Below are 27473 nucleotides of genomic sequence, written 5' to 3'. Positions count from 1 at the left end.
AGGAGGAGTGAGGCCATGAAGGGATTTGAAAACAAGGATGAGAATTTTAAAATTACTTTTGAAGTGTAGTCGCTGTTGTACAGGCAAATGCAGCAGCCAATTTTTGCAGAGCAAGGTCCCACAAACAGCAATGAAATGAGTGAACAGTTAATCTGTTTTGGTCGAGTCAGTTGAGGGATGGGTGTTGGCCAGGAAAGCAGGGGAACTCCCTGCTCAGGGTATTAAGGGTTACGGAACCAAGGCAGGTAGATGGAGTTAAGATACAGATCAGCTGTGATCTAATTGAATGGCAGAACAGTTGAATGGCCTACTCCTATTCCTATGCTCCTACGCTACCCACAGCAGGAGGGCAGAGATTGAGAAGGCAGCGAGCAGGGACGTGAGGAGATGAACATCCTACAATGAGTACAATATACCTTTCACATTTTGTTTATGAAAACCTAGTGCACAAGGCTGGGATATTTTCCTGCAGGGGCGTGATGAAGATGAGGGACTTCAGTTACGCGGAGAGACTGGAGAAGCTGGGATTTTCTCCTTAGAGTATAGAAGGTTAAGGGGAGATTTAATAGATGTGTTCAAAATTATGAGGGGTTTTGATAGAGTAAATAAAGGTTAACTGTTTCCAGTGGTAGTTGGCTTGATGTTGAAAGATGGCACAAGATGAAAGCAAAATGATTCAGTGACGTTCCTTTAGCTGTACGGTTATTTTCCCTCTGTACTCAAAATTAGCGAGCTTACCTAGTGGCCCAGAAAGCATATTCAGAAGCCTGAGTGCGAGTTAAATGTGTTAAATCTGCCTCCTACACGTTTATATTGTCCTTCCTGAAGGGTCTAGAAATAAAGGCAAGATGCAGTCACAGTATGTTTCTTGGAGATTAAAAAATATCATAGTTCAAAATGCCTCCATTTGAATCCCAATAAAGAATGAATGTGTTGGGTCTTGCTGTGCGAACAGCTGCAATAAACAATCATTTGTTGACACAGAAGATCTCAAGTGCAGCGGTGAATCGCCTTGGTTACGTACCGTGAGAGTTTATTACAAAACTTCAGTGCGAGTTTTTTGTGAATAAATCTTTTGTAAAAGTCACCTTATAGTTCCGTCTTCCACCTACAGATTTCAAATCCCATTAGTGAGATGAGAGACTAAATCCTCATTGCCGGAGGACTTCACATTAATTGCTCAGTTATCTCCATAGCTCTTTGATGATGCTCCATCACATTGAGCTTTCTTTTGCTCATATTACTGTTTAATAAATGCTTTGGTTTATTCTCACGATTATGTTCTATTCTGCCCCCCGCCAGCCATGGCTCAGTGGGTAGCACTCTCGACCTTGGAGTCACGAGGTCATGCGTTGAAGTCCCACTCCGGAGACTTGAGCACAGAATCCAGGCTCGCGCTCCCACTGCAGTACTGAGGGAGTGCTGCACTGTTGGAGATGCCGTCTTTTGGATAAGAAGTTAAACGGAGGCCCCATCTGCCCTTACAGGAGGATGCAAAAGATGCCATGGCACTATTTCAAAGAAGAGCAGGGGAGTTCTCCCCGGTGTCCTGACCAATATTTATCCATCAACCAACATCACAAAAACAGATTATCTGATCATTATCACATTGCTGTTTGTGGGACCTTGCTGTGTGTAAATTGGCTGCCGCGTTACCTCCGTTACAACAGTGACTACATTTCAAAAGTATTTCATTGGCTGTAAAACGCTTTGGGACATCCTGTGTTCATGAAAGACGTTGTAAAATGCATGTTCCTTTTTTATTGCTTTCCCCTCCCACCAATTCCTTCCTGTAATCACTGGCCACGATGGGGTACAGGCACCATTCCTGTACCTCACCCAAATGGCCATTCTTATTTTGTGAACCTTGGCAGGCTATTTGACTTTGGGAGGTGTCACAATCGTGCCTGATCCTCCTCCTCAGCCATTCACATGGGCGGTGGATGGCGACCAGAAGGAGGAGGTAGTTTAGCTGCTTTTATCCCTCCTGATGTAGAGGTGCTGAGGTCAACTGTAGTGTCCCGTGTAGTTTCTCTCTATCCACACTATTGAATCCTTTTAACATTTTAAACACCTAATTAGATCACCCTTTAATCTTCTAGACTCTAGGGAATACAAGCCTAGTCTGTGCAACCAGTCCTCATAATTTAACCCTTTTAGCCCCGGTATCATTCTGGTGAATCTGTGCTGTACCCACTCTGGGCTATGGGACAGGCTGATGAGACTTTCCCTTTGATTTGTTTTTCCTTTTGGAGGTGTCTGTTCTTCACTGACTGCCTCTCTCTCTGAGATCAGGCACTCGCCCTGTCTGGAATCACTGGTGCGGAGCCTGGTCTGACATTGTTGCAACATTGTGTGCTTTTACTTCTTCATTTCATTAAAACACCAAAGGGAAAAAGAATGCAGTTTTGCAACGTAATACTTTGCAATGTACCTTTCCGATATGTCTATAATTTTTTTTATAAAGGCACTCTCCCTTTCATTTCTCAACTTAAAAAATCTGCTCAACTAAAAATGTATTTTTTCTCTGGCCTTCCCGTTACAGTAATAAATCCCTGTCAGATTACAATCCCAAGTGTTCTTGAGAGTTGGTGAGGTGTGGAAGACAGCATTTGCCACTGCCAGTGGGTAATAAATAATTCTGGTGATAGCCATGTAGACACAGACATATCCTCCCCTCACCCACCCCTCCCCCATTATTACCTGTTAAAAGAGCTAATGACCAGGCAGTGAGCTGCCCTGATGCTTTAGGTAATAACATTACCATTTTACTATTTTGTAGGTTCGACTATTTATGAACAGGCATAAATGTGCATCTCTGAAAGGGTCAGTGTTAGCCGCTTTTCCCAGATTCTTAATCTGGCTGCTTGCTGGCTAGAGTCTGCTACAAACATTTTTTTTTTACCTTTTGTAGGGCTGATGAGATCTATCCCCTGTAAGTGAATCATTCTTGTGGAGATGCATTTACAACTATAACAACTTGCATTTATATAGATCCTTTAATGTAGTAAAACGGCCCAAGGCGCTTCACAGAAGCGTAAATCAGGAAAAAATTGACACTGAGCCAAAGAAGAGACATTAGGACAGGTGGCCAAAAGCTTGGTCAAAGAGGTAGGTTTTAAGGAGCGTCTTAAAAGGAGGAGAGAGAGGTTGAGCGGCAGAGAGGTTTAGTCAGAGAATTCCAGAGCTTGGGGCCTAGGCAGCAGAAGGCACGGCCGCCAATAGTGGAGCGAAGAAAATTGGCGATGCGCAAGAGGCCGGAATTGGAGGAATGCAGAGATCTCGGAGGGTTGTAGGGCTGGAATGATAAGGAGGGGTAAGGCCATGGAGTGAATTTAAAAGCTTTTCAACATGAAAACTGATACAAATTTTCTCGTTAGCGTGTACTGTTCCTCAGTTGGGGTTGAGGCACGTTGTTGGTGGGGGGGGCGGGGGGGAGTCAGAGCAGAGCGTACCTCATTCTGCATCCAACCTATGCTGTGCCTGCCCTCGGAGCCCTCAGTGCTGCCAGTGAGTGTGCAATTGGCAAACGCTAACATCTCACATTCTGATGAAACCCAAGAGTTCATCCCTCCGCGGCAACAACTGATCCCTCAATAAAAGGGCAAGTCTCCCGAGTGAAACCACTAATTTCAACTCGTCTTATGGTGTTAGCTGAAATAATGAAGATGGATGACCATTACAATGAGAGTTGAATTACATTGAACACGCTGGTGCTCTGAGTGATAGTGCTCCTTATTTAAATGTAGTTAGAGGGAATGGGCTATTCCCTGAATGACATGTTGAAAGCTCCTTACAGCTGCTGAGCTGCTGTTTATTGTCGGGCTTCATGACTCACCTCAAACTAAGGAGGTCGTCGCGTAGCTTCCAGCTGTTTCTGTCCATTATAATAGGAAGCCTGATACTGATCTAACTCGTTCCATTTGGTGCTTCAGAGTGAGTCCTCTTATTAACAGTAAAACAACCCGATATACCTTAAATGTCATTTCACAAGATAAGCAACGTGCAACTTATTCAGGCACAGATTAGAGCTCACTCATACCAACCCTGGGCATTGTTTAAATGGCAGCTGATTAAATACTGTCTCTGTGACAATTCCCAGATGCATGAATTAAAAGCAGAAAATGCTGAAAATGCAGATAGGTTGATCAGCATCTGAAAGATAAAGTTAATGTGTTGTATTTTTATTTTTACTCCTCTCACCCCACAAACGCATCATGTCCGCCTGCCCCCCCCCCCCTGGCAGAATCCGCTAAAGATATGTGACTCTTCACAAGTAGTTCCACTGAATAGAAGCCAATTCTGTGGTGACGTGAATTGCTCGCTGCTCCTTTACCACAACATTCCCAAGGGGTTTAACCCTTTAGCGGATCAATGATCCTGGAGGAAGATAATACTGTGTAGCTCAATACAGCTGAGAGCCACGATTTGCTAATTAGTTGTTCTGGGATGTAATTTTGCCAAAGGTTTTTTTTTAGGTAGTTTATTGGAAACATTTTGTTCTCTATAATTGACTTGATCAAAGAAAGAGTCATTTGCACTATTTAAATATACCATGTGGCATTCCACGATTCAAATGTACCAAGTGTCATTTGCACGATTTAAATGTGCCATGTGTCATTTGCACGATTTAAATGTACCAAGTGTCATTTGCACGATTTAAATGTGCCATGTGTCATTTGCACGATTTAAATGTGCCATGTGTCATTTGCACGATTTAAATGTACCACGTGGCATTTGCACGATTTAAATGTACCACGTGGCATTTGCACCAATTAAATGAACCACATATTATTTGTGACAATTCCGAGATGCTTGAAATTCACAGAAGGGGGGGACGATGCAGAGATTGTAATTGAGGAGGAGGAGTGTGAAATATTGGATGGGATAAACATAGTGAGGGAGGAAGTGTTAAGGGGTTTAGTATCTTTGAAAGTAGATAAATCGCCAGGCCCGGATGAAATGTATCCCAGGCTGTTAAGAGAAGCAAGGGAGGAAATAGCAGAGGCTCTGACCAGCATTTTCCAATCCTTACTGGATGCAGGCGTGGTACCGGAGGATTGGAGGACTGCTAACATTGTACCGTTGTTTAAAAAGGGAGAAAGAGATGGAAGGAATAATTATAGGCCAGTCAGTCTAACCTCAGTGGTGACAAATTATTGGAATCAATTCTGAGGGACAGCATAAATCATCATTTAGAAAGGCATGGGTTAATCAAGGACAGTCAGCATGAATTTGTTAAGGGAAGGTCGCGTCTGACTAACTTGATTGAATTTTTTGAGGAGGTAACAAGGAGGGTCGATGAGGGTAACGCGTTTTATATAGTGTACATGGATTTTAGCAAGGCTTTTGACGAGGTCCCACATGGCAGACTTGTCAAAAAAGTAAAAGCCCATGGGATCCAAGGGAAAGTGGTTAGTTGGATCCAAAATTGTCTCAGTGGCAGGAAGCAAAGGGTAATGGTCGACGGGTGTTTTTGAGACTGGAAAGCTGTTTCCAGTGGGGTTCTGCAAGGCTCAGTACCAGGCCCCTTGCTTTTTGTGGTATATGTTAACGATTTGGACTTGAATGTGGGGGTCTTTATCAAGAAATTTGCAGATGATACAAAACTTGGCCGTGTGGTTGATAGTAAGGAGAAAAGCTGTAGACTGCAGGAAGATATGGAAGGGACGATACTGAAAGGTGTAGAAGAAATGAGGGTCCTTAGAGTGCATGGCCACAGATCCCTGAAGGTAGCAGGACAGGTAGATAAAGTGGTTACGAAGGCATGCGGGATACTTTCCTTTATTATTCGAGGCATAGAATGTAAGAGCAGGGGGGTTATGCTGGAACTGTATGAAACACTGGTTAGGCCACAGCTTGAGTACTGCATACAGTTCTGGTCACCACATTACAGGAAGGATGTAATTGCACTAGAGAGGGTACAGAGGAGATTTACGAGGATGTTGCTAGGACTGGAGAATTTTAGCTATGAGGAAAGATTGGATAGGCTGGGGTTGTTCTCTTTGGAACATAGGAGGCTGAGGGGTGATTTAATTGCATATAAAATTATGAGGAGCCTAGATAGAGTGGATAGGAAGGACCTATTTCCCTTAGCAGAGAGGTCAATAACCAGATTTAAACTGATTGGTAGAAGGATTGGAGGGGAGCTGAGGATGGTGGGGGTCTGGAACTCACTGCCTGAAAGGGTGGTAGAGGCAGAAACCCTCAACTCATTTAACCTGGATGTGCATCTGAAGTCCCATGTCCTACAAGGCCACAGACCAAGTGCTAGAAAGTGCAATTAGGCTGGGTGGCTCATTCTTGGCCAGCGTGGACATGATGGGCCGAATGGCCTCCTTCTGTGCCATAAATTTTCTATGATTCTATATCAATGGACTGGTCAGGTGGGCAGAAAAATGGCAAATGGAATTCAATCCAGAGAAGTGTGAGGTAATACATTTGGGGAGGGCAAACAAGGCAAGGGAGTACACAATAAATGGGAGGATACTGAGAGGTGTAGAGAAAAAAAGGGACCTTGGAGTACATGTCCACAGATTCCTGAAGTTGGCAGGACAGGTAGATAAAGTGGTTAAAAAGGCATACAGGATATTTTCCTTTATTAGCCGAGGCATAGAATATAAGAGCAGGGAGGTTATGCTAGAACTGTATAAAACATTGGTTCGGCCACAGCTTGAGTACTGTGTACAGTTCTGGTCACCACATTACAGGAAAGATGTGATTGCACTAGAGAGGGTACAGAGGAGATTTACGAGGATGTTGCCAGGACTGGAGAATTTTAGCTATGAGAAAAGATTGGATCGGCTGGGGTTGTTTTCTTTGGAACAAAAGAGGCTGAGAGGAGATTTAATTGAGGTATATAAAATTATGACGGGACTAGAAAGAGTGGATAGGGAAGGACCTATTTCCCTTAGCAGAGGGGTCAATGACCAGGGGGCATAGATTTAAAGTAATTGGTAGAAGGATTAGAGGGGAGTTAAGAAGAAATGTTTTCACCCAGTCAGCAGTGGGGGTCTGGAACTCACTGCCTGAGAGAGTGGTCGAGGCAGAAACCCTCAACTCATTTAAAAAGTTGTAAACAATTTTACAACACCAAGTTATAGTCCAGCAATTTTATTTTAAATTCACAAGCTTTCGGAGGCTTCCTCCTTCGTCAGGTAAATGTTTACCTGACGAAGGAGGAAGCATTTACCTGACGAAGGAGGAAGCCTCCGAAAGCTTGTGAATTTAAAATAAAATTGCTGGACTATAACTTGGTGTTGTAAAATTGTTTACAATTGTCAACCCCAGTCCATCACCGGCATCTCCACATCATTTAAAAAGTACATGGATATGCACTTGAAGTGCCGTAACCTACAGGGCTACGGACCAAGTGCTGGAAAGTGGGATTAAGCTGGATGGCTCTTTTTCGGCCGGCACGGACACGGTGGGACGAATGGCCTCCTTCTGTGCCGTAACTTTCTATGATTCTATTTGCACTATTTAAATGTGCCGGGTGTCACTTGCAATGTACCAAGTGTCATAGAATCATAGTCATAGAATGATATAGCACAGAAGGAGACCATTTGGCCCTTCGTGCCTGTGCCTGCTCTTTGAAAGAGCAATCTGATTAGTCCCACTCCCCCTGCTCTTTGCCCATAGCCCTGCACACATTTCCCCTTCAAGTATTTATCCAACTCTCTTTTGAGAGTTATTATTGAATCTGCTTCCACTCCCCCCTCCACCGCCTTTCAGGCAGTGCATTCCAGATCATAATAACTCACTGTGTAAAATTTTTTTTCCTCATGTCACCTCTGGTTCGTTTGCCAAAATCTGTGTCCTCTGGTTACCAACTCTTCTGCCACTGGAAACAGTTTCTCCTTATTTACTCTATCAAAACCCTTCATGATTTTGAACACCTCTCTCAAATCGCCCCTTAACCTTCTCTGCTTTAAGGAAAACAATCCCAGTTTCTCCAGTCTCTCCACGTAACTGAAGTCTTTCATCCCTGGTACCAGTCTATTAAATCTCCTTTGCACCCTCTCTAAGGCCATGACATCCTTCCTAAAGTGTGGTGCCCAGAATTGAACACAATAATCCAGCTGAGGCCTACCTGGTGTTTTAAATGTTTAGCATAACTTCCTTTCCTCTATGCCTCTATTTATAAAGAATCCCATATGCTTTTTTAACAGCCTTCTCAACTTGTCCTGCCACCTTCAGAGACTTGTGTACGTGCAACCCCAGGTCTCTCTGTTCCTGCACTCCCTTCAAAATTGTACCATTTAGTTTATATTGCCTCTCCCCATTCTTCCTATCAAAATGAATCACTTCACACTTCTCTGCATTAAATTTCATCTGCCATGTGTCTGCTCATTTCACCAGTCTGTCTATGTCCTCCTGCAGTCTGTTACTATCCTCCACATTGTTTACTACATTTCCGAGTTTCGTGTCATCTGCAAACTTTGAAATTATTCCCTCTATACCCATGTCCAGGTCATTAATGTGTTTCAAAAAGAGTAGTGGTCCCAACACCGCCCCCTGGGGAACGCCACTGTATGCTTCCCTCCAGTCTGAAAAACAACCGGTCACCACTACTCTCTGCTTTCTGCCCCTTAGCCAAATTCCTATCCATGTCCATATGCATACCTTTGCCAGGAGTCATTGGTAGCAGTCTGGAACTGGAACCCTGGCCAGTTTTCCTCTCCCTTATACAGGTTTGTTGAGGCCCACTGTGGATCCCTAACTGTAGTGAGATTCAGCTAATCCAGTGCAGATTAGCTCGTGCGTTTTGAAGAGTTGCTTTCTCCAGTACTAAACTCAGTGCCATGCAGCCAGCAAGTTGTTCAGTTAATAACGATTTCCTCCTTTCCTTCTGCTGGGTATGATTGCACAAGTCCCAGCTGCCCTGGAAAGTGAGTGCAGCAAGCTATTTGACCATGGGGAGCGGCATCACAGTCAAACCTCAGGATGTGGGTGATGCGTGTTTAACGCCTGTCCTCAGCCGCCCTGCAAAGGCATTGTTCAGAGCTGAGTGGTTTGCTCAGCCAGTTCAGGGTCACCCACATAGTGTGGCACTGGAGGCATGTGTCGGCCAGATCTTTCAGAGGTGTTAGGTTCCCCTCCATGAAGGATAGGCTGCCTTTTTAACAAGCTTTCGTGGTTATTTTTTCTGGTGGCAACTTGCAAATGGGGGGTTTTGAACTCTTGGCCTCTGGGTTGCTAGTCCAGTACCATAACCACTGCACTAACGTACTCCACTAAATCTGTCCTGAGCCAATATCCAAACGCATGCACCTTCTACACGGGTCACTGGATAGTGATCAGGAGTGGGAACTGAACCGATTTTCCCCTTCCCATTGTATTCTGCTCTTAATCCATGATTTTGAGATTACAAAATTAATAGTGTGTGTAATACATGAATAAGGACAAATCGTTAGTAACTAAACAATGTCCACGGGGCTATATATGTTCCAATCTCATTAGGCCTTCTCCCACTGATCAAAATATTCTGGGAACAAAGGCATTTGGTGAAGTGCCACATAACAGACTTACCAGAAAACAGAAGCACGTGGGACTAAAGGGACGGTGGGTACGTAATTGGCTACGGCTAAGGAGGCAGAGAGTAGTAGTGAATGGATGTTTTTCTGACTGGAGAGTAATATGCAGTGGGGTCCCCCAGGGATCGGTAATAGGATCATTGCTTTTCTTGTTATATATAAATGACCTGGACTTGGGTATAGGGAGTAAAATTTCAAAGTTTGTGGATGATACAAAACTTGGCAACGTAGTAAATAGTGAGGAAGATAGTAGCAGACTGGTGAAATGGGCAGATACATGACAGATGCAATTTAATGTAGATAAGTGTGAAGTGATGCATTTTGGGAGGAACAACATGGAAAGGCAGTATAATCTAAACGGTATGATTTTGAGGGGAATGCAAGAGCAGAGGGATCTGAGGGTGCATATTCACAAATCTTTGAACATGGCAGGGCAAGTTGGTAAGGTGGTTAAGAAAGCATATGGGACACAAAAACAAAGAAGTCATACTAAACCTTTACAAATCACTGTTTAAGCCTTAGCTGGAGTATTGTGTACAATTTTGGGCACCACATTTTAGGAAGGATGTCAAAGTCTTGGAAAGCATACAGAGGAGGTTTACCAGGATGATACCAGCGATGAGGGATTTCAGTTATGTGGAGAGATTGGAGAAGCTGGGATTGTTCTCCTTAGAGCAGAGAAGGTTAAGGGGAGACCTCAAAATTATGAGGGGTTTTGATAGAGCAAGTAGGGAGAAACTGTTTCCACTGGCAAGTGGGTCGGTAACCAGAGGTCATAGATTTAAAATAATTGGTATAAGGACTAGAGGGGAAATGAGCAGAACATTTTTCACACAGAGGGTTGTTAAGATTTGGAATGCACCAACTGAAAGGGTGGTGGAATCAGAACATTCAAAAGGCATTTGGACATGTACTTGAAGAGGACTAATTTGCAGGGTTAAGGGGAAAAAGCTGGGGTGTAGGACTAATTGGTCAGCTCTTTCAAAGAGCCAGCACAGGCACAATGGGCCAAATGGCCTCCTTCAATGCTGTAAGATTTTATGATTCTATGAACAGTTGGTTTATAAACATCAACTTCACAACATCTCTTTAAAACCCAACACTTACAAAACAAAGTAGATCAATGAAGAATATTTGAAGCATTGGGATTTCAACATGCATTCCCTTCATTAAATTTAATTCTATCCTTCCAAGGCTTGGACATTTTAGAGCAGATATCTTTCAGCTTCTATAGCAGCTACTCAGATGGTTTTAAAATGAGTTGCTCTCCTTCAGTGTACACCTAGCCCGTTTAAAACAAAAATTTGGAAATTACGCTCTTTCTGATTGGCAGCTGGTCTTGATGTCAGGACTCATTAACCAATGACATGGCCTTCACAGTATGGTCAATATTGACATTTGGTGCATTGGCCAAACAAATCACCAATAAATGATGCATGAAAAAGACGCGCATTTATATAGCGCCTTTCATGACCTCAGGACATCCTAAAGTGCTTTACAACCAATGAAGTACTTGTGAAGTGTGGTCACTGTTGTAATGTAGGAAACGCACCAGCCAATTTTTGCACAGCAATGTCCCACATACAGCAATGTGATAATGACCAGATAGTCTGTTTTTTAGGCATTGATTGAGGGCTAAAGATTGGCCCTGCTCTCCTTTGAATAGTGCCATGGGATCTTTTACGTCCACCTGAGAGGGCAGACGGAGCCTCGGTTTAATGTCTCATCTGAAAGACGGTACCTTCGACAGTGCAGCACTCCCTCAGTGCTGCACTGGAGTGCCAGCCTAAAATTTGTGTGCAAGGCTCTAAAGTAGGACTTGAATCCACAACCTCCTGATTGACAGGTGAGAATGCTACCAGCTGAACCACGGCTGACAAGGCAGAAGTACTTCACTGGTTGTAAAGCACTTTGGGACGTCCTGAGTTTGTGAAAGGCGCTATATAAATGCAAGTTCTTTCATTTTCTTTCTTTAGCTCATGGCTGGTCTGTAGCTCAACTTCATATGCCAGCCTTTGATCCATATTCTTCGATACTCTTATCTCACAATAAACTCGGTGGGCTTCAGGGAGCTGAGGGTCCAATATATTTAAAAGATTATTAAAAGACAGACCAGTCCTTTCAAAATGTTCTGTAGGTGTGATGTGTATTTTGTTTTTTTTTTCTGCTTGGAATGTTTAACATGATACTGACGTTAATTTTGTGTTCCCTCTCAAACCCCCCCTGTACATATGTGTGATGTTCCTTTTGCCTAGACCTGGTGAACCATTTCTGTGAGCAGGTGCTCAGTTTCTTGCTTTGTCCCTACTTTCCCACTGTAGCCCCGTCCTCCCCCGCTGTTGACTCCGTACCCTTGCAGCGCACGGGCAGCCAGAACACAGCGACCTACCAGAGGCCCAGCTACGCCACCGGCCCGGCAGCCAATTACGGGGACCCTTACCGGACACTCCAGTACTGTCCCTCAGTGGAATCGCCATACAGCAAGTCTGGGCCAGCCATCCCACCCGAGGGCACATTGGCACGGTCACCTTCCATCGACAGTATTCAGAAGGATCCCAGGTGGGTGATAGCTTCTTTCACGTTGTTATATTTCCCCGGGAGAATGCTGTTAAGAGGAAGTCCAACTTTAGTGTCACAGAGAAAGGTTGACTGTATAACTATTTTTCCTTCCTTCCCTCCCCTACCCCCATCTCAAAATCTTTCCTCCATTCTTCTTCACTTGTCTTGCCCACTCACCACCCCCCGTGGATCACGGGTGACTTCTTCCAAATGCCATTCTTCAGTCAGCCACTAGGAGGAACACTCGTGCTGTGCAGGTTTTTTCAATGGTCGCTCCCTCCATGTGAAGGAAGTTTGCACCTTACTCCGTGTTGCCTGTTGCCACCCCAGACACCGTGACCCCTAGCTCTAGGAGCACCAACGGCACCATCGCGCTACTTTGCCTCAATGTGTTACTCTCCTTGAGTTGCCCCCACCTTGGACTGCAAGGCCTGAGATGGTCTAGGCCATGGACTGCCCCAAGGCCATCTTCAAAGCCACTCAATGATCACGTGACAATTGCATCTACTGCACTAGATGCATGGCGACTTTGCCGGTCTTGCTACATCCTCAGTTGCCGAAAAGTCAGCAAAAGCTGGAGAGTCTTGCTTCTAAGCACTGGTGGGTACATGCAAGGGAACTTGCTGCAAATCCTTCCCCTGCCCAACCCCGTTCAGAGGTGGGCACCATATTGGTGCTGCTTCTAGGGTCATCTCCGAAGCAACTCATCTTTTTTTAAGGTAAACCTTTCTCTGTTCCGAAGGGTTCACTGTCTATGCTCACGTGCACAGTAAGGGCTGAAGCTGATTGGTTTCTGATCTGAGTTCAGGATTTATCACGACAAGGTGAAATGTCTTTTTATTCAGAGGCATTAAATGTACGATTGAAACTGTACTAATAATGCAGTGAAATCTTTGGAGCTTCCACATAAAGGGTAAAGTTTACACTTCAAAACATTCTTTTTGTCTCTCGGTTTTGCCTCAGAACTCAGTGCTGTCACTTTTTCTCAAGTCGACTGCCTGTGAAATGGTTTTAGATTAGACGCGTAGAGACTAGATTTGCATGCTGTTGAGGAAAGTTCCGGATTCTTCTATAATGCCTATCAACCTTCTATCTCGATACACACAAACTCCTCCTTGGATTTTGCTTCAAGCCGGTTATTACTCTCAAAGGGTCAAACATTATTACAGCGACAAACACTCTGGATTCATCAACAAGAACCATTCTTAGTTCAGGTTGGTTCAATGTTGCATTTTGTGATAAATTATTGAAGTCACTGATGAGCTCTTTTTCTCCCGTGATATGTTGGGGGGACGGGGGAGGGAAAGTCTAAAATCTTTCAAGATTTCTGTCGGGTGTGGGGGAACCTGAAGCTGTAATTCTTGACCTGCATTTGCATTCACCCCTCCTTGGTCAGTGCTTCAAAACATGTACCTGCAATTTTGTAACAGGCCATACATCCAACCCAGCTCAGTCTACTTTGTCGTTGAGATGAATTTGTGTTTTTGTGAAGATGGTTTTATTTTCAGGGGGGGATAAATCTTGTCACATCGGTTTTGAAGACTTTTTTTTAATCGTTTTCTGTTCTCTGTGCAACGCAAGAGTTCAAAGCTATCTGGAAAAAATCAAACCAAGACAGCAGTACATTGTGAAATGCTGCATCCTTTTGTATCTGCTTGAACACTACATTTGAATGTTTTATGGACTTGCCAACAAATCCCCCTGGCTCGTGACCGGGGACGTTTCTTGACTAAATTGAACTCCCATGTCTCCTGCTTTTCTCTTTGTAATTATTTTTTGAATCCCAAAACCTCCCAAGTAAAATTAGAATTTCTGTTTAATTTGATATTAATATGCGGCAACTTTTTCCTCAGTGTGGGTGGGGCTTGAGACGAGGGAGAGTGTGGCAGTTCAGGGGTCATCTTGACAGTGCAATACAGGTTCATTGGGAGTTCATTTGGCCAAACTGTGGCCTCCACAATAGGTACAGCCATTTCCCGAGTTAGCATAAGGTTGCCAACCCTCCAGGATTGTCCTGGGAGTCTCCAGGAATTAATGACTAATCTCCAGGACAGTGCTGCAAGCAGCACCGGGGAGAAAAAATCATAAGGGCATTAAAAAAAATGTTTTACTCGTTTTCTCTGAATACTTTTGTTTATTAGTTATAAAAGTACTGAAGATGGTTGGAGGTGGGAGATCGTGTGATGAAACCTCCAGGAGTACATCCAACCAGAGTTGGTGAGCCTTGGCTAGCATAAAATGAAAGGAACTGACAGTGACATTTGGTTTAGTGCCCCCCTCTCTGCAGCTTAAATTCCTTTTGTGGATGAAGGTTTCACAGCTTTAATCCTTGGGTGACATATAAATAAATGCTCAAAGTAACAATGAGGCGGGTGGGAGCGTTTGCAAGGAACAAAGTGTCACCTTCGGGTTTCCTTATTGGATGACCATTGGCGGAGCTCCTGTGACTCTCCTCCACCCGTTGTGTTTCAGACTGTCCGCAGTTGCTCTTCCGTTGACTCGTTCTGTTGGGCTTGTCGCTCCCGGTTACCATCGGCTAATTCAGGGATACACTTGTCCACCTTTTCAAGGCCGTTTCCTCCATCGAGGGTCCTGCTGCCCTCCTCCAGGTTGCAAATCCACCTGAAGGTGTGAGCACTTTCTTGGAGGTGACCCGGTTACCAAACTGCCGCCTGGCAACGAGCGTTGACCAGCGGCAGATAGTACCATCTGCTGTTGTTATGGTAACAGGTTTTAACACCTGATCTGACTTCGGGTTTCGATGACCAATAACCACTTCACACTTCATCTGAATTCTCATGGAATTGTTCTCATTTCCTCCCCTCCCCTCGTTTTGTTTCCATTCCAGGCATCACTATTATTCAGATCTTGTGTAGGGTGCACTTCCTGTCTACAAACCTTACTTCCTGTTATCACACCTTTTGGTCAACATTTACCATTGTAAATTGCTATGCCACTTTCTCCCATTCAATGTCGGTACGTCTATTGCTAGGTGTAGTTGTATGCCCTGGCTCTGTGGAGTGAGCTTCTGAAACTTCTAGAAGGCAGGGATTCTTCCTTTACAGCCATTGAAGTACTTTTGAAGTGTAGTCACTGTTGTAATGGAGGAAACATGGCAGCCAATTTGCACACAGCAAGATCCCACAAACAGCAATGTGATAATAATCTGTTCTTTTTTAGTGATGTTGGTTGAGGGATAAATACTAGCCAGGACACCAGGGAGAACTCCCTTGCTCAGATAGTGTCGTGGGATCTTTTATATCCACCTGAGATGGCAGGTAGGGTTTCGGTTTAACATCTAATCTGAAAGATGGCACCTCCAACAGTGCAGCGCTCCCTTAGTACTGCACTGGAGTGTCAGCCTTGATTTTGTGCAGAAGTTTCTGAAGTGGGACTTGAACCTACGACCTTCTAACTTGGAGGCGAGAGTGCTACCCACTGAGCCACATTTCATACACAGTGAAGCTAGTGGAGCACAGGTAGGGAGGGATGTGGATGACAGTATGACTGGGTTGTGTGTTCATCCAGAATTGATTCTTTGATGTGATTGTTCCAAGCTGCAAGCATTTGACAATGATACACTTGCCACAATCATACAGCCATTCAATCATAGTTACACTCAGTCTACAACACAGAAACAGGCCATTTGGCCCAACTGGTCGATGCCGGTGTTTATGCTCCACACGAACCTCCTCCCACCCCTTTTTATCTCACTGTATCAGCGTATCCTTCTATTCCTTTCTCCCTCAAATACTTACCCAGCTTCCCCTGAAATGCATCTATGCGATTCGCCTCGACTACTCCTATACGAATCGAGGTATACATAAAGAGTCTCCATTAAGTCACTAATGAATAATATGAACAGATGATCTATAATTTACTCCCTGCAGAATTCCACTTGAAAAATACTGAGCAAAGTCAAATGCATTAACTCTTCAGACTGCCAGCAAGTCCAGAAAAATTTCTGTCTCCCTCGGCTGGCTGGTTTGTAAATGTTCAGCTCACAAACTGAGGCGCTGAAACAAACACAGATATTAACTGTTCAGAGTGTTAATTAATGATCGTTCAGCAATTTAATGGGACCCATCTGTTCGGACGTTGACTGGACAGTTGTATTAGAGCCAACTGTTAATGAGATTTTACAATAATTTGACTGGCAGGGCAGTACAGTATTTAATCTGATTTCCTGGTTAGGGATGATAACATGAAAGCTATCTGAATTGATTTTTTTCCTCTTTCCTTTAATTAAGCACTTCAATTTAACAAGCTGGTGAGTTTTGTGTTTCGTGACCAGCTACTGATCTCAATCTTTAACTTGTTTTATTTTGTACTTTGCGAGGTGTACGTTGATTTTTTTCTCCCCACACCCCCTCCACATTTTGACAGTTTCTGTTCTTTGAGGAGACAGCTGGGCAAAGCATCAGTTAAAAGCTTACTCCAAGATGTAAAGCAGAACGAAAAAGAAAGGGAAAAAAACAAAGAAAAAGCTTGCATCTCGACCACGCCTTTCACGACCTCAGGACCTCCCAAAGCGCTTTACAGCCAATTAGGTACTTTTAAAGTGTAGTCACCTCTGGAATGCAGGGAAACACGGCAGCCAGTTTCTGCACAGCAAGGTCCCACAACAGCAATGAGAGCGCTGACCAGAAAATCTGTTTTTTAGTGATGTTGAATTGAGGGATAAATATTGCTCAAGACACCGATGAGGACTAGAATATATATCACACAGGGGAGAACGAGAATATATATCACACAGGGGAGAACGAGAATATATATCACACGGGAGAATTAGAATATATATCACACAGGGGAGAATTAGAATATATATCACACAGGGGAGAACGAGAATATATATCACACAGGGGATAATTAGAATATATATCACAGAGGGGAGAATTAGAATATATATCACACAGGGGAGAATTAGAATATATATCACAGAGGGGAGAATTAGAATATATATCACACAAGGGGAGAATTAGAATATATATCACAGAGGGGAGAATTAGAATATATATCACAGAGGGGAGAACGAGAATATATATCACACAGGGGATAATTAGAATATATATCACACAGGGGATAACGAGAATATATATCACATAGGGGAGAATTAGAATATATAACACACTGGAGAGAATTAGAATATATATCACACTGGGGAGAATTAGAATATATATCACATAGGGGAGAATTAGAATATATAACACACTGGAGAGAATTAGAATATATATCACACTGGGGAGAATTAGAATATATATCACATAGGGGAGAATTAGAATATATAACACACTGGAGAGAATTAGAATATATATCACACAGGGGAGAATTAGAATATATATCACATAGGGGAGAATTAGAATATATAACACACTGGAGAGAATTAGAATATATATCACACTGGGGAGAATTAGAATATATATCACATAGGGGAGAATTAGAATATATAACACACTGGAGAGAATTAGAATATATATCAAACAGGGGAGAATTAGAATATATATCACACAGGGGAGAATTAGAATATATATCACACAGGGGAGAATTAGAATATATATCACACCGGGGAGAATTAGAATATATATCACACCGGGGAGAATTAGAATATATATCACACAGGGAGAGTGAGAATATATATCACACATTGGAGAATGAGAATATATAACACACCGTTGAGAATTAGAATATATATCACACAGGTGAGAATTAGAATATATATCACACAGTGACAACAAGAATATATATCACACAGGGGAGAATGAGAATATATATCATACAGTGACAACGAGAATATATATCACACGGGAGAATTAGAATATATATCACACCGATGAAAAGTAGAACATATATCACACCAGGGAGAACTGGAATATATATCACACCGGGGAGAATTCGAATAAATATCACACAGGGCGAATTAGAATGTATATCACACAGGGAGAGTGAGAATATATATCACACATTGGAGAATGAGAATATATAACACACCGTTGAGAATTAGAATATTTATCACACAGGTGAGAATTAGAATATATATCACACTGATGAAAAGTAGAACACATATCACACCGGGGAGAACTGGAATATATATCATGCAGGGGAGAATGAGAATATATATCACACGGGGAATAATTAGAACATATATCACACAGGGCGAATTAGAATATATATCACACAGGGGAGAATGAGAATATATATCACACCGATGAAAATTAGAATATATATCACACAGGGGAGAATTAGAATATATATCACACAGGGGAGAACTATAATATATATCACACAGGGGAGAATTAGAATATATATCACACCGGGGAGAATTAGAATATATCTCACTCAGGAGAGAATTAGAATATATATCACACAGGGGAGAATTAGAATATATATCACACAGGGGAGAATTAGAATATATATCACACAGGGGAGAATTAGAATATATATCACACAGGGCGAATTAGAATATATATCACACAGGGAGAACTAGAATATATATCACACAGGGGAGAATTAGAATATATATCACACAGGGAGAATTAGAATATATATCACACAGGGTGAATTACAATATATATCACACAGGGGAGAATTAGAATATATATCACAGGGGAGAATTAGAATATATATCATACAGGGGAGAATTCAAATATTTTTCATACCGGGGAGAATGAGAATATATATCACACAGGGGAGAAATAGAATATATATCACACAGGGGAGAAATAGAATATATATCACACAGTGGTGAATGAGAATATATCTCACACCGGGGAGAATTAGAATATATATCACACAGGGGAGAATTCAAATATTTTTCATACCGGGGAGAATGAGAATATATATCACACAGGGGAGAAATAGAATATATATCACACAGGGGAGAAATAGAATATATATCACACAGTGGTGAATGAGAATATATATCACACAGGGGAGAATTAGAATATATATCACACCGGGGAGAATTAGAATATATATCACACAGGGCGAATTGGAATATATATCACACAGGGAGAGTGAGAATATATATCACACAAGGGAGAATTAGAATATATATCACACAGGGTGAATTACAATATATATCACACAGGGGAGAATTAGAATATATATCACAGGGGAGAATTAGAATATATATCACACAGGGGAGAAATAGAATATATATCACACAGGGGAGAATTAGAATATATATCACACAGGGGAGAATTAGAATATATATCACACAGGGGAGAACTAGAATATATATCACACAGGGAGAATTAGAATATATATCACACAGGGGAGAATTAGAATATATATCACACAGGGGAGAATGAGAATATATATCACACAGGGGAGAATTAGAATATATATCACACAGGGGAGAATGAGAATATATATCACACAGGGGAGAATTAGAATATATATCACACAAGGGAGAATTCGAATCTATATCACACAGGGGAGAATTAGAATATATATCACACAGGGGAGAATTAGAATATATATCACACAGGGGAGAATGAGAATATATATCACACAGGGGAGAATTAGAATATATATCACACAGGGAGAATGAGAATATATATCACACAGGGGAGAATGAGAATATATATCACACAGGGGAGAATTAGAATATATATCACACAGGGGAGAATTAGAATATATATATCACACAGGGGAGAATTAGAATATATATCACACAGGGGAGAATGAGAATATATATCACACAGGGGAGAATTAGAATATATATCACACAGGGGAGAATTAGAATATATATCACACAGGGGAGAATTAGAATATATATCACACAGGGGAGAATGAGAATATATATCACACAGGGGAGAATTAGAATATATATCACACAGGGAGAATTAGAATATATATCACACAGGGGAGAATTAGAATATATATCACACAGGGGAGAATGAGAATATATATCACACAGGGGAGAATTAGAATATATATCACACAGGGGACAATGAGAATATATATCACACCGGGGAGAATTAGAAAATATATCACACAGGGAGAATTAGAATATATATCACACAGGGGAGAATGAGAATATATATCACACAGGGGAGAATTAGAATATATATCACACAGGGAGAATTAGAATATATATCACACAGGGGAGAATTAGAATATATATCACACAGGGAGAATTAGAATATATATCACACAGGGGAGAATGAGAATATATATCACACAGGGAGAATTAGAATATATATCACACAGGGGACAATGAGAATATATATCACACCGGGGAGAATTAGAAAATATATCACACAGGAGAATGAGAATATATATCACACAGGGGAGAATTAGAATATATATCACACCGGGGAGAATTTGAATAAATATCACACAGGGCGAATTAGAATATATATCACACAGGGAGAGTGAGAATATATATCACACAGTGACAACGAGAATATATATCACACAGGGGAGAATTAGAATATATATCACACAGTGACAACGAGAATATATATCACACAGGGGAGAATTAGAATATATATCACACCGATGAAAAGTAGAACATATATCACACTGGGGAGAACTGGAATATATATCACACCGGGGAGAATTCGAATAAATATCACACAGGGCAAATTAGAATATATATCACACAGGCAGAGTGAGAATATATATCACACAGGGGAGAATGAGAATATATACCACACAGGGGAGAAAGAGAATATATATCACACGGGAGAATGAGAATCTAAATCACACGGGAGAATTAGAATATATATCACACGGGGGAGAATGAGAATTTATGTCACACAGGGGAGAATGAGAATATATATCACACCGATGAGAATTAGAATATATATCACACAGGGGAGAATTAGAATATATATCACACAGGGGAGAATGAGAATATATTTCACATAGGGGAGAATTAGAAAATATATCACACGGGGGAGAATGAGAATAAGAACATAAGAACATAAGAAATTGGAGCAGGAGTAGGCCAATCGGCCCCTCGAGCCTGCTCCGCCATTCAATAAGATCATGGCTGATCTGATCCCAACCACAAATCTAAAGAACACAAGAAGTCGGAGCAGGACCCGGCCACATAGCCCCTGGGCCCTCTCCGCCACCCACAGGGCATTGACCGATCCGAACTCAGCTTCATGTCCAATTTCCTGCCCGCTCCCCATAACCCCTAATTCCCTTTACTTCTAGGAAACTGTCTATTTCTGTTTTAAATTTATCTAATGATGTAGCTTCCACAGCTTCCTGGGGCAGCAAATTCCACAGACCTACCACCCTCTGAGTGAAGAAGTTTCTCCTCATCTCAGTTTTGAAAGAGCAGCCCCTTATTCTAAGATTATGCCCCCTAGTTCTAGTTTCACCCATCTTTGGGAACATCCTTACTGCATCCACCCGATCAAGACCCTTCACAATCTTATATGTTTCAATAAGATCGCCTCTCATTCTTCTGAACTCCAATGAGTAGAGTCCCAATCTACTCAACCTCTCCTCATATGTCCGCCCCCTCATCCCCGGGATTAACCGAGTGAACCTTCTTTGTACTGCCTCGAGAGCAAGTATGTCTTTTCTTAAGTATGGAGACCAAAACTGTATGCAGTATTCCAGGTGCGGTCTCACCAATACCTTATATAACTGCAGCAATACCTCCTTGTTTTTATATTCTATCCCCCTAGCAATAAAAGCCAACATTCCGTTGGCTTTCTTGATCACCTGCTGCACCTGCATACCAACTTTTTGATTTTCTTGCACTAGGACCCCCAGATCCCTTTGTACTGCAGTACTTTCCAGTCTCTCGCCATTAAGAAAATAACTTGCTCTCTGATTTTTCCTGCCAAAGTGCATAACCTCACATTTTCCAATATTATATTGCATCTGCCAAATCTCCGCCCACTCACCCAGCCTGTCTATATCCCCTTGCAGGTTTTTTATGTCCTCCTCACTCTCTACTTTCCCTCCCATCTTTGTATCATCTGCAAATTTTGATATGTTGCACTCGGTCCCCTCCTCCAAATCGTTAATATAGATTGTAAAGAGTTGGGGACCCAGCACCGACCCCTGTGGAACACCACTGGTTACTGGTTGCCAGTCCGAAAATGAACCATTTATCCCAACTCTCTGCTTCCTGTTCGATAACCAATCCTCCACCCATGCCAGAATATTACCCCCAATCCCGTGATTTTTTATCTTAAGTAATAATCTTTTATGTGGCACCTTGTCGAATGCCTTCTGGAAGTCTAAATACACTATGTCCACTGGTTCCCCTTTATCCACCCTATACGTTATATCCTCGAAGAACTCAAGCAAATTTGTCAGACATGACTTCCCCTTCATAAAGCCATGCTGACTTTGTCCTATTAAATTATGCTTATCTAAATGTTCCGTTACTGTCTCCTTAATAATAGACTCCAAAATTTTACCCACCACAGATGTTAAGCTAACTGGCCTATAATTTCCAGCCTTCTGCCTACTACCCTTTTTAAATAACGGTGTTACATTAGCAGTTTTCCAATCTGCCGGGACCTCTCCTGAGTCCAGGGAATTTTGGAAAACTATCACCAAAGCATCCACAATCCCTACTGCCACTTCCCTCAAGACCCTAGGATGGAAGCCATCAGGTCCAGGGGATTTATCCGCCTTGAGTCCCATTATTTTACTGAGTACCATCTCCTGAGTGATTTTAATCGTATTTAGCTCCTCCCCCCCGAGAGTCCCCTGTTTGTCCAGTGTTGGGATATTCTTAGTGTCCTCTACTGTAAAGACTGAAACAAAATATTTGTTCAGCATTTTTGCCATCTCCATGTTTCCCACCATTAATTTCCCGGTCTCATCCTCTAAGGGACCTATGTTTGCCTTAGCCACCCTTTTTCTTTTTATATAACTATAGAAACTCTTGCTATCTGTTTTTATATTTTTTGCTAATTTCTTTTCATAATCTAACTTCCCTTTCTTAATCAATCCTTTAGTTACTTTTTGCTGTCTTTTGAAGAATTCCCAATCTTCTATCCTCCCACTAAGTTTGGCTACCTTATATGTCCTTGTTTTTAGTCGGATACTATCCTTGATTTCTTTACTTAGCCACGGATGGCTGTCATTTCTTTTACACCCTTTTTTCCTCAGTGGAATATATTTATTTTGAAAGTTGTAAAATAACTCCCTAAATGAACACCACTGCTCATGTACCGTCTTACCCTTTAATCTATTTTCCCAGTCCACTTTAATCAATTCCGCTCTCATACCATCATAGTCTCCTTTATTCAAGCTCAGTACGCTTGTTTGAGAATCAACCTTCTCACCCTCTAATTGGATATGGAATTCAACCATGTTGTGGTCGCTCGTTCCAAGGGGATCCTTAACTAGGACATTATTAATTAATCCTGACTCATTACACAGGACCAGGTCCAAGGTTGCCTGCCCCCTTGTAGGATCAGTTACATACTGCTCAAGAAATCCATCCCTGATGCACTCAATGAACTCGTCCTCAAGGCTGCTCTGCCCAATTTGATTTGTCCAGTTAATATGATAATTAAAATCCCCCATAATTATGGCTGTTCCCTTATTACATGCCCCGACTATCTCCTGATTAATACTTCTTCCAGCAGAGTTGCAACTATTAGGAGGCCTATATACTACGCCCACTAATGTTTTTTTTCCCTTATTATTCCTTATCTCCACCCAAACTGTTTCATTATCTTGATGCTTTGTCCCAATATCATTTCTCTGTATTACAGTGATTCCTTCCTTTATTAACATAGCCACCCCACCTCCCCTTCCTTCCTGCCTGTCCTTCCTGATTGTTAAATACCCTGGCATATTTAATTCCCAGTCGTTGTCACCCTGCAGCCATGTTTCTGTAATGGCCACAAGATCATACCCATATGTAGTTATTTGTGCCGTTAACTCGTCCATTTTATTACGAATGCTACGTGCATTCAGATAAAGAACTTTCAAATCTGTTTTGTGACGCTTAGTTCCTGCTTTTTCCTTTTTTAACACTTTACCTATTACTCCATACCTTCTGTCCCTTCCTGTTACGCTTTCCTCTCTCTCCCTGCTCAGGTTCCCAACCCCCTGCCACTTTAGTTTAAACCCTCCCCAACAGCACTAGCAAACACTCCTCCTAGGACAGCGGTCCCGGCCCTGCCCAGGTGCAGACCATCCGGTTTGTACTGGTCCCACCTCCCCCAGAACCGTTTCCAGTGTCCCAGGAATTTGAATCCCTCCCCCTTGCACCATTCCTCTAGCCACGTATTCATTTGAAATATCCTCCTATTTCTACTCTGACTAGCACGTGGCACTGGCAGCAATCCTGAGATTACTACCTTTGAGGTCCTATTTTTTAATTTACCTCCTAACTCCCTATATTCTGCTTTTAGGACCTCATCCCCTTTTTTACCTATATCGTTGGTGCCTATGTGCACCAATATATATCACACAGGAGAATGAGAATATATATCACACAGGGCGAATTAGAATATATATCACACAGGGAGAATTAGAATATATATCACTCAGGGGAGAATGAGAATATATTTCACATAGGGGAGAATTAGAAAATATATCACACGGGGGAGAATGAGAATATATATCACACAGGAGAATGAGAATACATAACACACCGTTGAGAATTAGAATATTTATCACGCAGGTGAGAATTAGAATATATATCACACCGGTGAAAAGTAGAACACATATCACACCGGGGAGAACTGGAATATATATCATGCAGGGGAGAACGAGAATATATATCACACCGATGAAAATTAGAATATATATCACTTAGGGGAGAATTAGAATATATATCAGACAGGGCGAATTAGAATATATAGCACTTAGGGGAGAATTAGAATATATATCACTCAGGGAGAACTAGAATATATATCACACAGGGAGAACTAGAATATATATCACACAGGAGAAAATTAGAATATATATCACACGGGAGAATGAGAATATATCTCACTCAGGAGAATTCGAATATTTTTCATACCGGGGAGAATTAGAATATATATCACACAGGGGAGAACTAGAATATATATCACACAGGGGTGAATGAGAATATATATCACACAGGGAGAACTAGAATATATATCACACAGGGGTGAATGAGAATATATATCACACAGTGGTGAATGAGAATATATATCACACAGGGAGAACTAGAATGTATATCACACAGGGGAGAATTAGAATATATATCACACAGGGAGAATTAGAATATATATCACACAGGGGAGAATTAGAATATATATCACACAGGGGAGAATTAGAATATATATCACACCGGGGAGAATTAGAATATATATCACACAGGGAGAACTAGAATATATATCACACAGGGAAGAATTAGAATATATATCACACAGGGAGAATTAGAATATATATCACACAGGAGAGAACTAGAATATATATCACACAGGGGAGAATTAGAATATATATCACACAGGGGAGAATTAGAATATATATCACACAGGGAGAATTAGAATATATATCACACAGGGGAGAATTAGAATATATATCACACAGGGAGAATTAGAATATATATCACACAGGAGAGAACTAGAATATATATCACAACGGGGAGAATTAGAATATATATCACACAGGGAGAATTAGAATATATATCACACAGGAGAGAACTAGAATATATATCACACAGGGGAGAATTAGAATATATATCACACAGGGGAGAATGAGAATATATATCACACAGGGGAGAATTAGAATATATATCACACAGGGGAGAATTAGAATATATATCACACAGGGGAGAATTAGAATATATATCACACAGGGGAGAATGTGAATATATATCACACAGGGGAGAATTAGAATATATATCACACAGGGGAGAATTAGAATATATATCACACAGGGGAGAATTAGAATATATATCACACAGGGGAGAATTAGAATAAATATCACACAGGGGAGAATTAGAATATATATCACACCGGGGAGAATTAGAATATATATCACACCGGGGAGAATTAGAATATATATCACACAGGGGAGAATTAGAATATATATCACACAGGGAGAATTAGAATATATATCACACAGGGGAGAATGAGAATATATATCACACAGGGGAGAATTAGAATATATATCACACCGGGGAGAATTAGAATATATATCACACAGGGGAGAATGAGAATATATATCACACAGGGGAGAATTAGAATATATATCACACAGGGGAGAATTAGAATATATATCACACAAGGGGAGAATTAGAATATATATCACACAGGGGAGAATTAGAATATATATCACACAGGGGAGAATTAGAATATATATCACACAGGGGAGAATTAGAATATATATCACACAGGGGAGAATTAGAATATATATCACACAGGGGAGAATGTGAATATATATCACACAGGGGAGAATTAGAATATATATCACACAGGGGAGAATTAGAATATATATCACACAGGGGAGAATTAGAATATATATCACACAGGGGAGAATTAGAATATATATCACACCGAGGAGCCTGTCAGAGGCCTGTCAGCGGCCAGGAAATGCAAATTTAACAGCAGGACCTTAATTGAAATTGTTTACAGCGTTTCCTGCTGGGCAGCTGGCCAGATTGAGAGGCTGGACAGCAGTCGGGCGGGAAGGTCTGCCGTGGAAGGCCGTCGGCAGGGGTCCGGAGGAGAGTTGTGGTTGGGGGGTGGAGATCGGATCACTGGGGGAAGTGAGAGGGTGAGGGGGAGATCAGATCACCGGCAAAGGGAGAGATCCCATCACTGGGGGAAGGGAGAGGGGGGATGGGGGGAGGGGGATATCGGATTGCGGGGGAGGGAGAGATTGGATCTCCCAGGGGGGGTGGGGGGAGTTCGGATCACGGGGTGGGGGAAAGATCAGATTGCGGGGGGAGAGATAGGATCACGGGGAAGGGGGGATATCGGATCACGGGGCGGGGCAGGGGTGAAGAGATCGGATCTCGGGGGAGGGGAGATCGGATCGCGGGTGGGCAAGATCAGATTGGGGGAGGGGGAGTGATCGGATCGTGGGGGGGAAATTTGGTTCGAGGGAGAGATTGCATCGCGTGGGGGTGGGGGGTGGAGTTCGGATCTCGGGGGAGGGGGAGATCGTATTGCATGAGGGGAATTGGAGATCGCGGGAAAGTGGTCGGAATATCGCCGCAGGTTTTCCTGAGGTCCGGTGGAATCACTCCTGCTCCCCCTGGTCCACAAGCCGTGCTGGAAAAAGCAATTATTTGCTGGATGCAGCAGTTCTCGCCTTTCTTTAGCTGCCGGGTTTCCTGAGCCCTGGAAAACCCATGCTGGAGGCATTAAATCCAAATGGCTGCTAAAATCTGAGGCACAGAGCCTTGCTAACATATTGTAATTACCGACCCACCTCTCGAGAGTGGGTTACTCGCCTGAC

General features: G+C 42.1%; 1 protein-coding gene across 2 annotated transcripts in view; it reads left to right on the top strand.

The window, feature by feature from the left end:
* The window catches only part of LOC137335753 (catenin delta-2-like), a 532228-nt gene that overhangs the window by 220493 nt on the left and 284262 nt on the right, over window positions 1–27473 (top strand). The window contains exon 8 of one of the 2 annotated variants that reach the window (XM_068001100.1): window positions 11858–12095. In XM_068001100.1, the coding sequence (XP_067857201.1) occupies window positions 11858–12095 (238 nt within the window). Of the gene's footprint in view, window positions 1–11791; window positions 12096–27473 lie in introns of both variants that reach the window. The other variant, XM_068001090.1, reaches the window with a different exon arrangement.

Source organism: Heptranchias perlo, chromosome 2 (genome assembly GCF_035084215.1).
Source record: "Heptranchias perlo isolate sHepPer1 chromosome 2, sHepPer1.hap1, whole genome shotgun sequence".
Taxonomy (NCBI): domain Eukaryota; kingdom Metazoa; phylum Chordata; class Chondrichthyes; order Hexanchiformes; family Hexanchidae; genus Heptranchias; species Heptranchias perlo.
The sequence above is the reverse complement of the archived record's forward strand: the minus strand, read 5'-3'. Positions and strand labels throughout refer to the sequence as shown.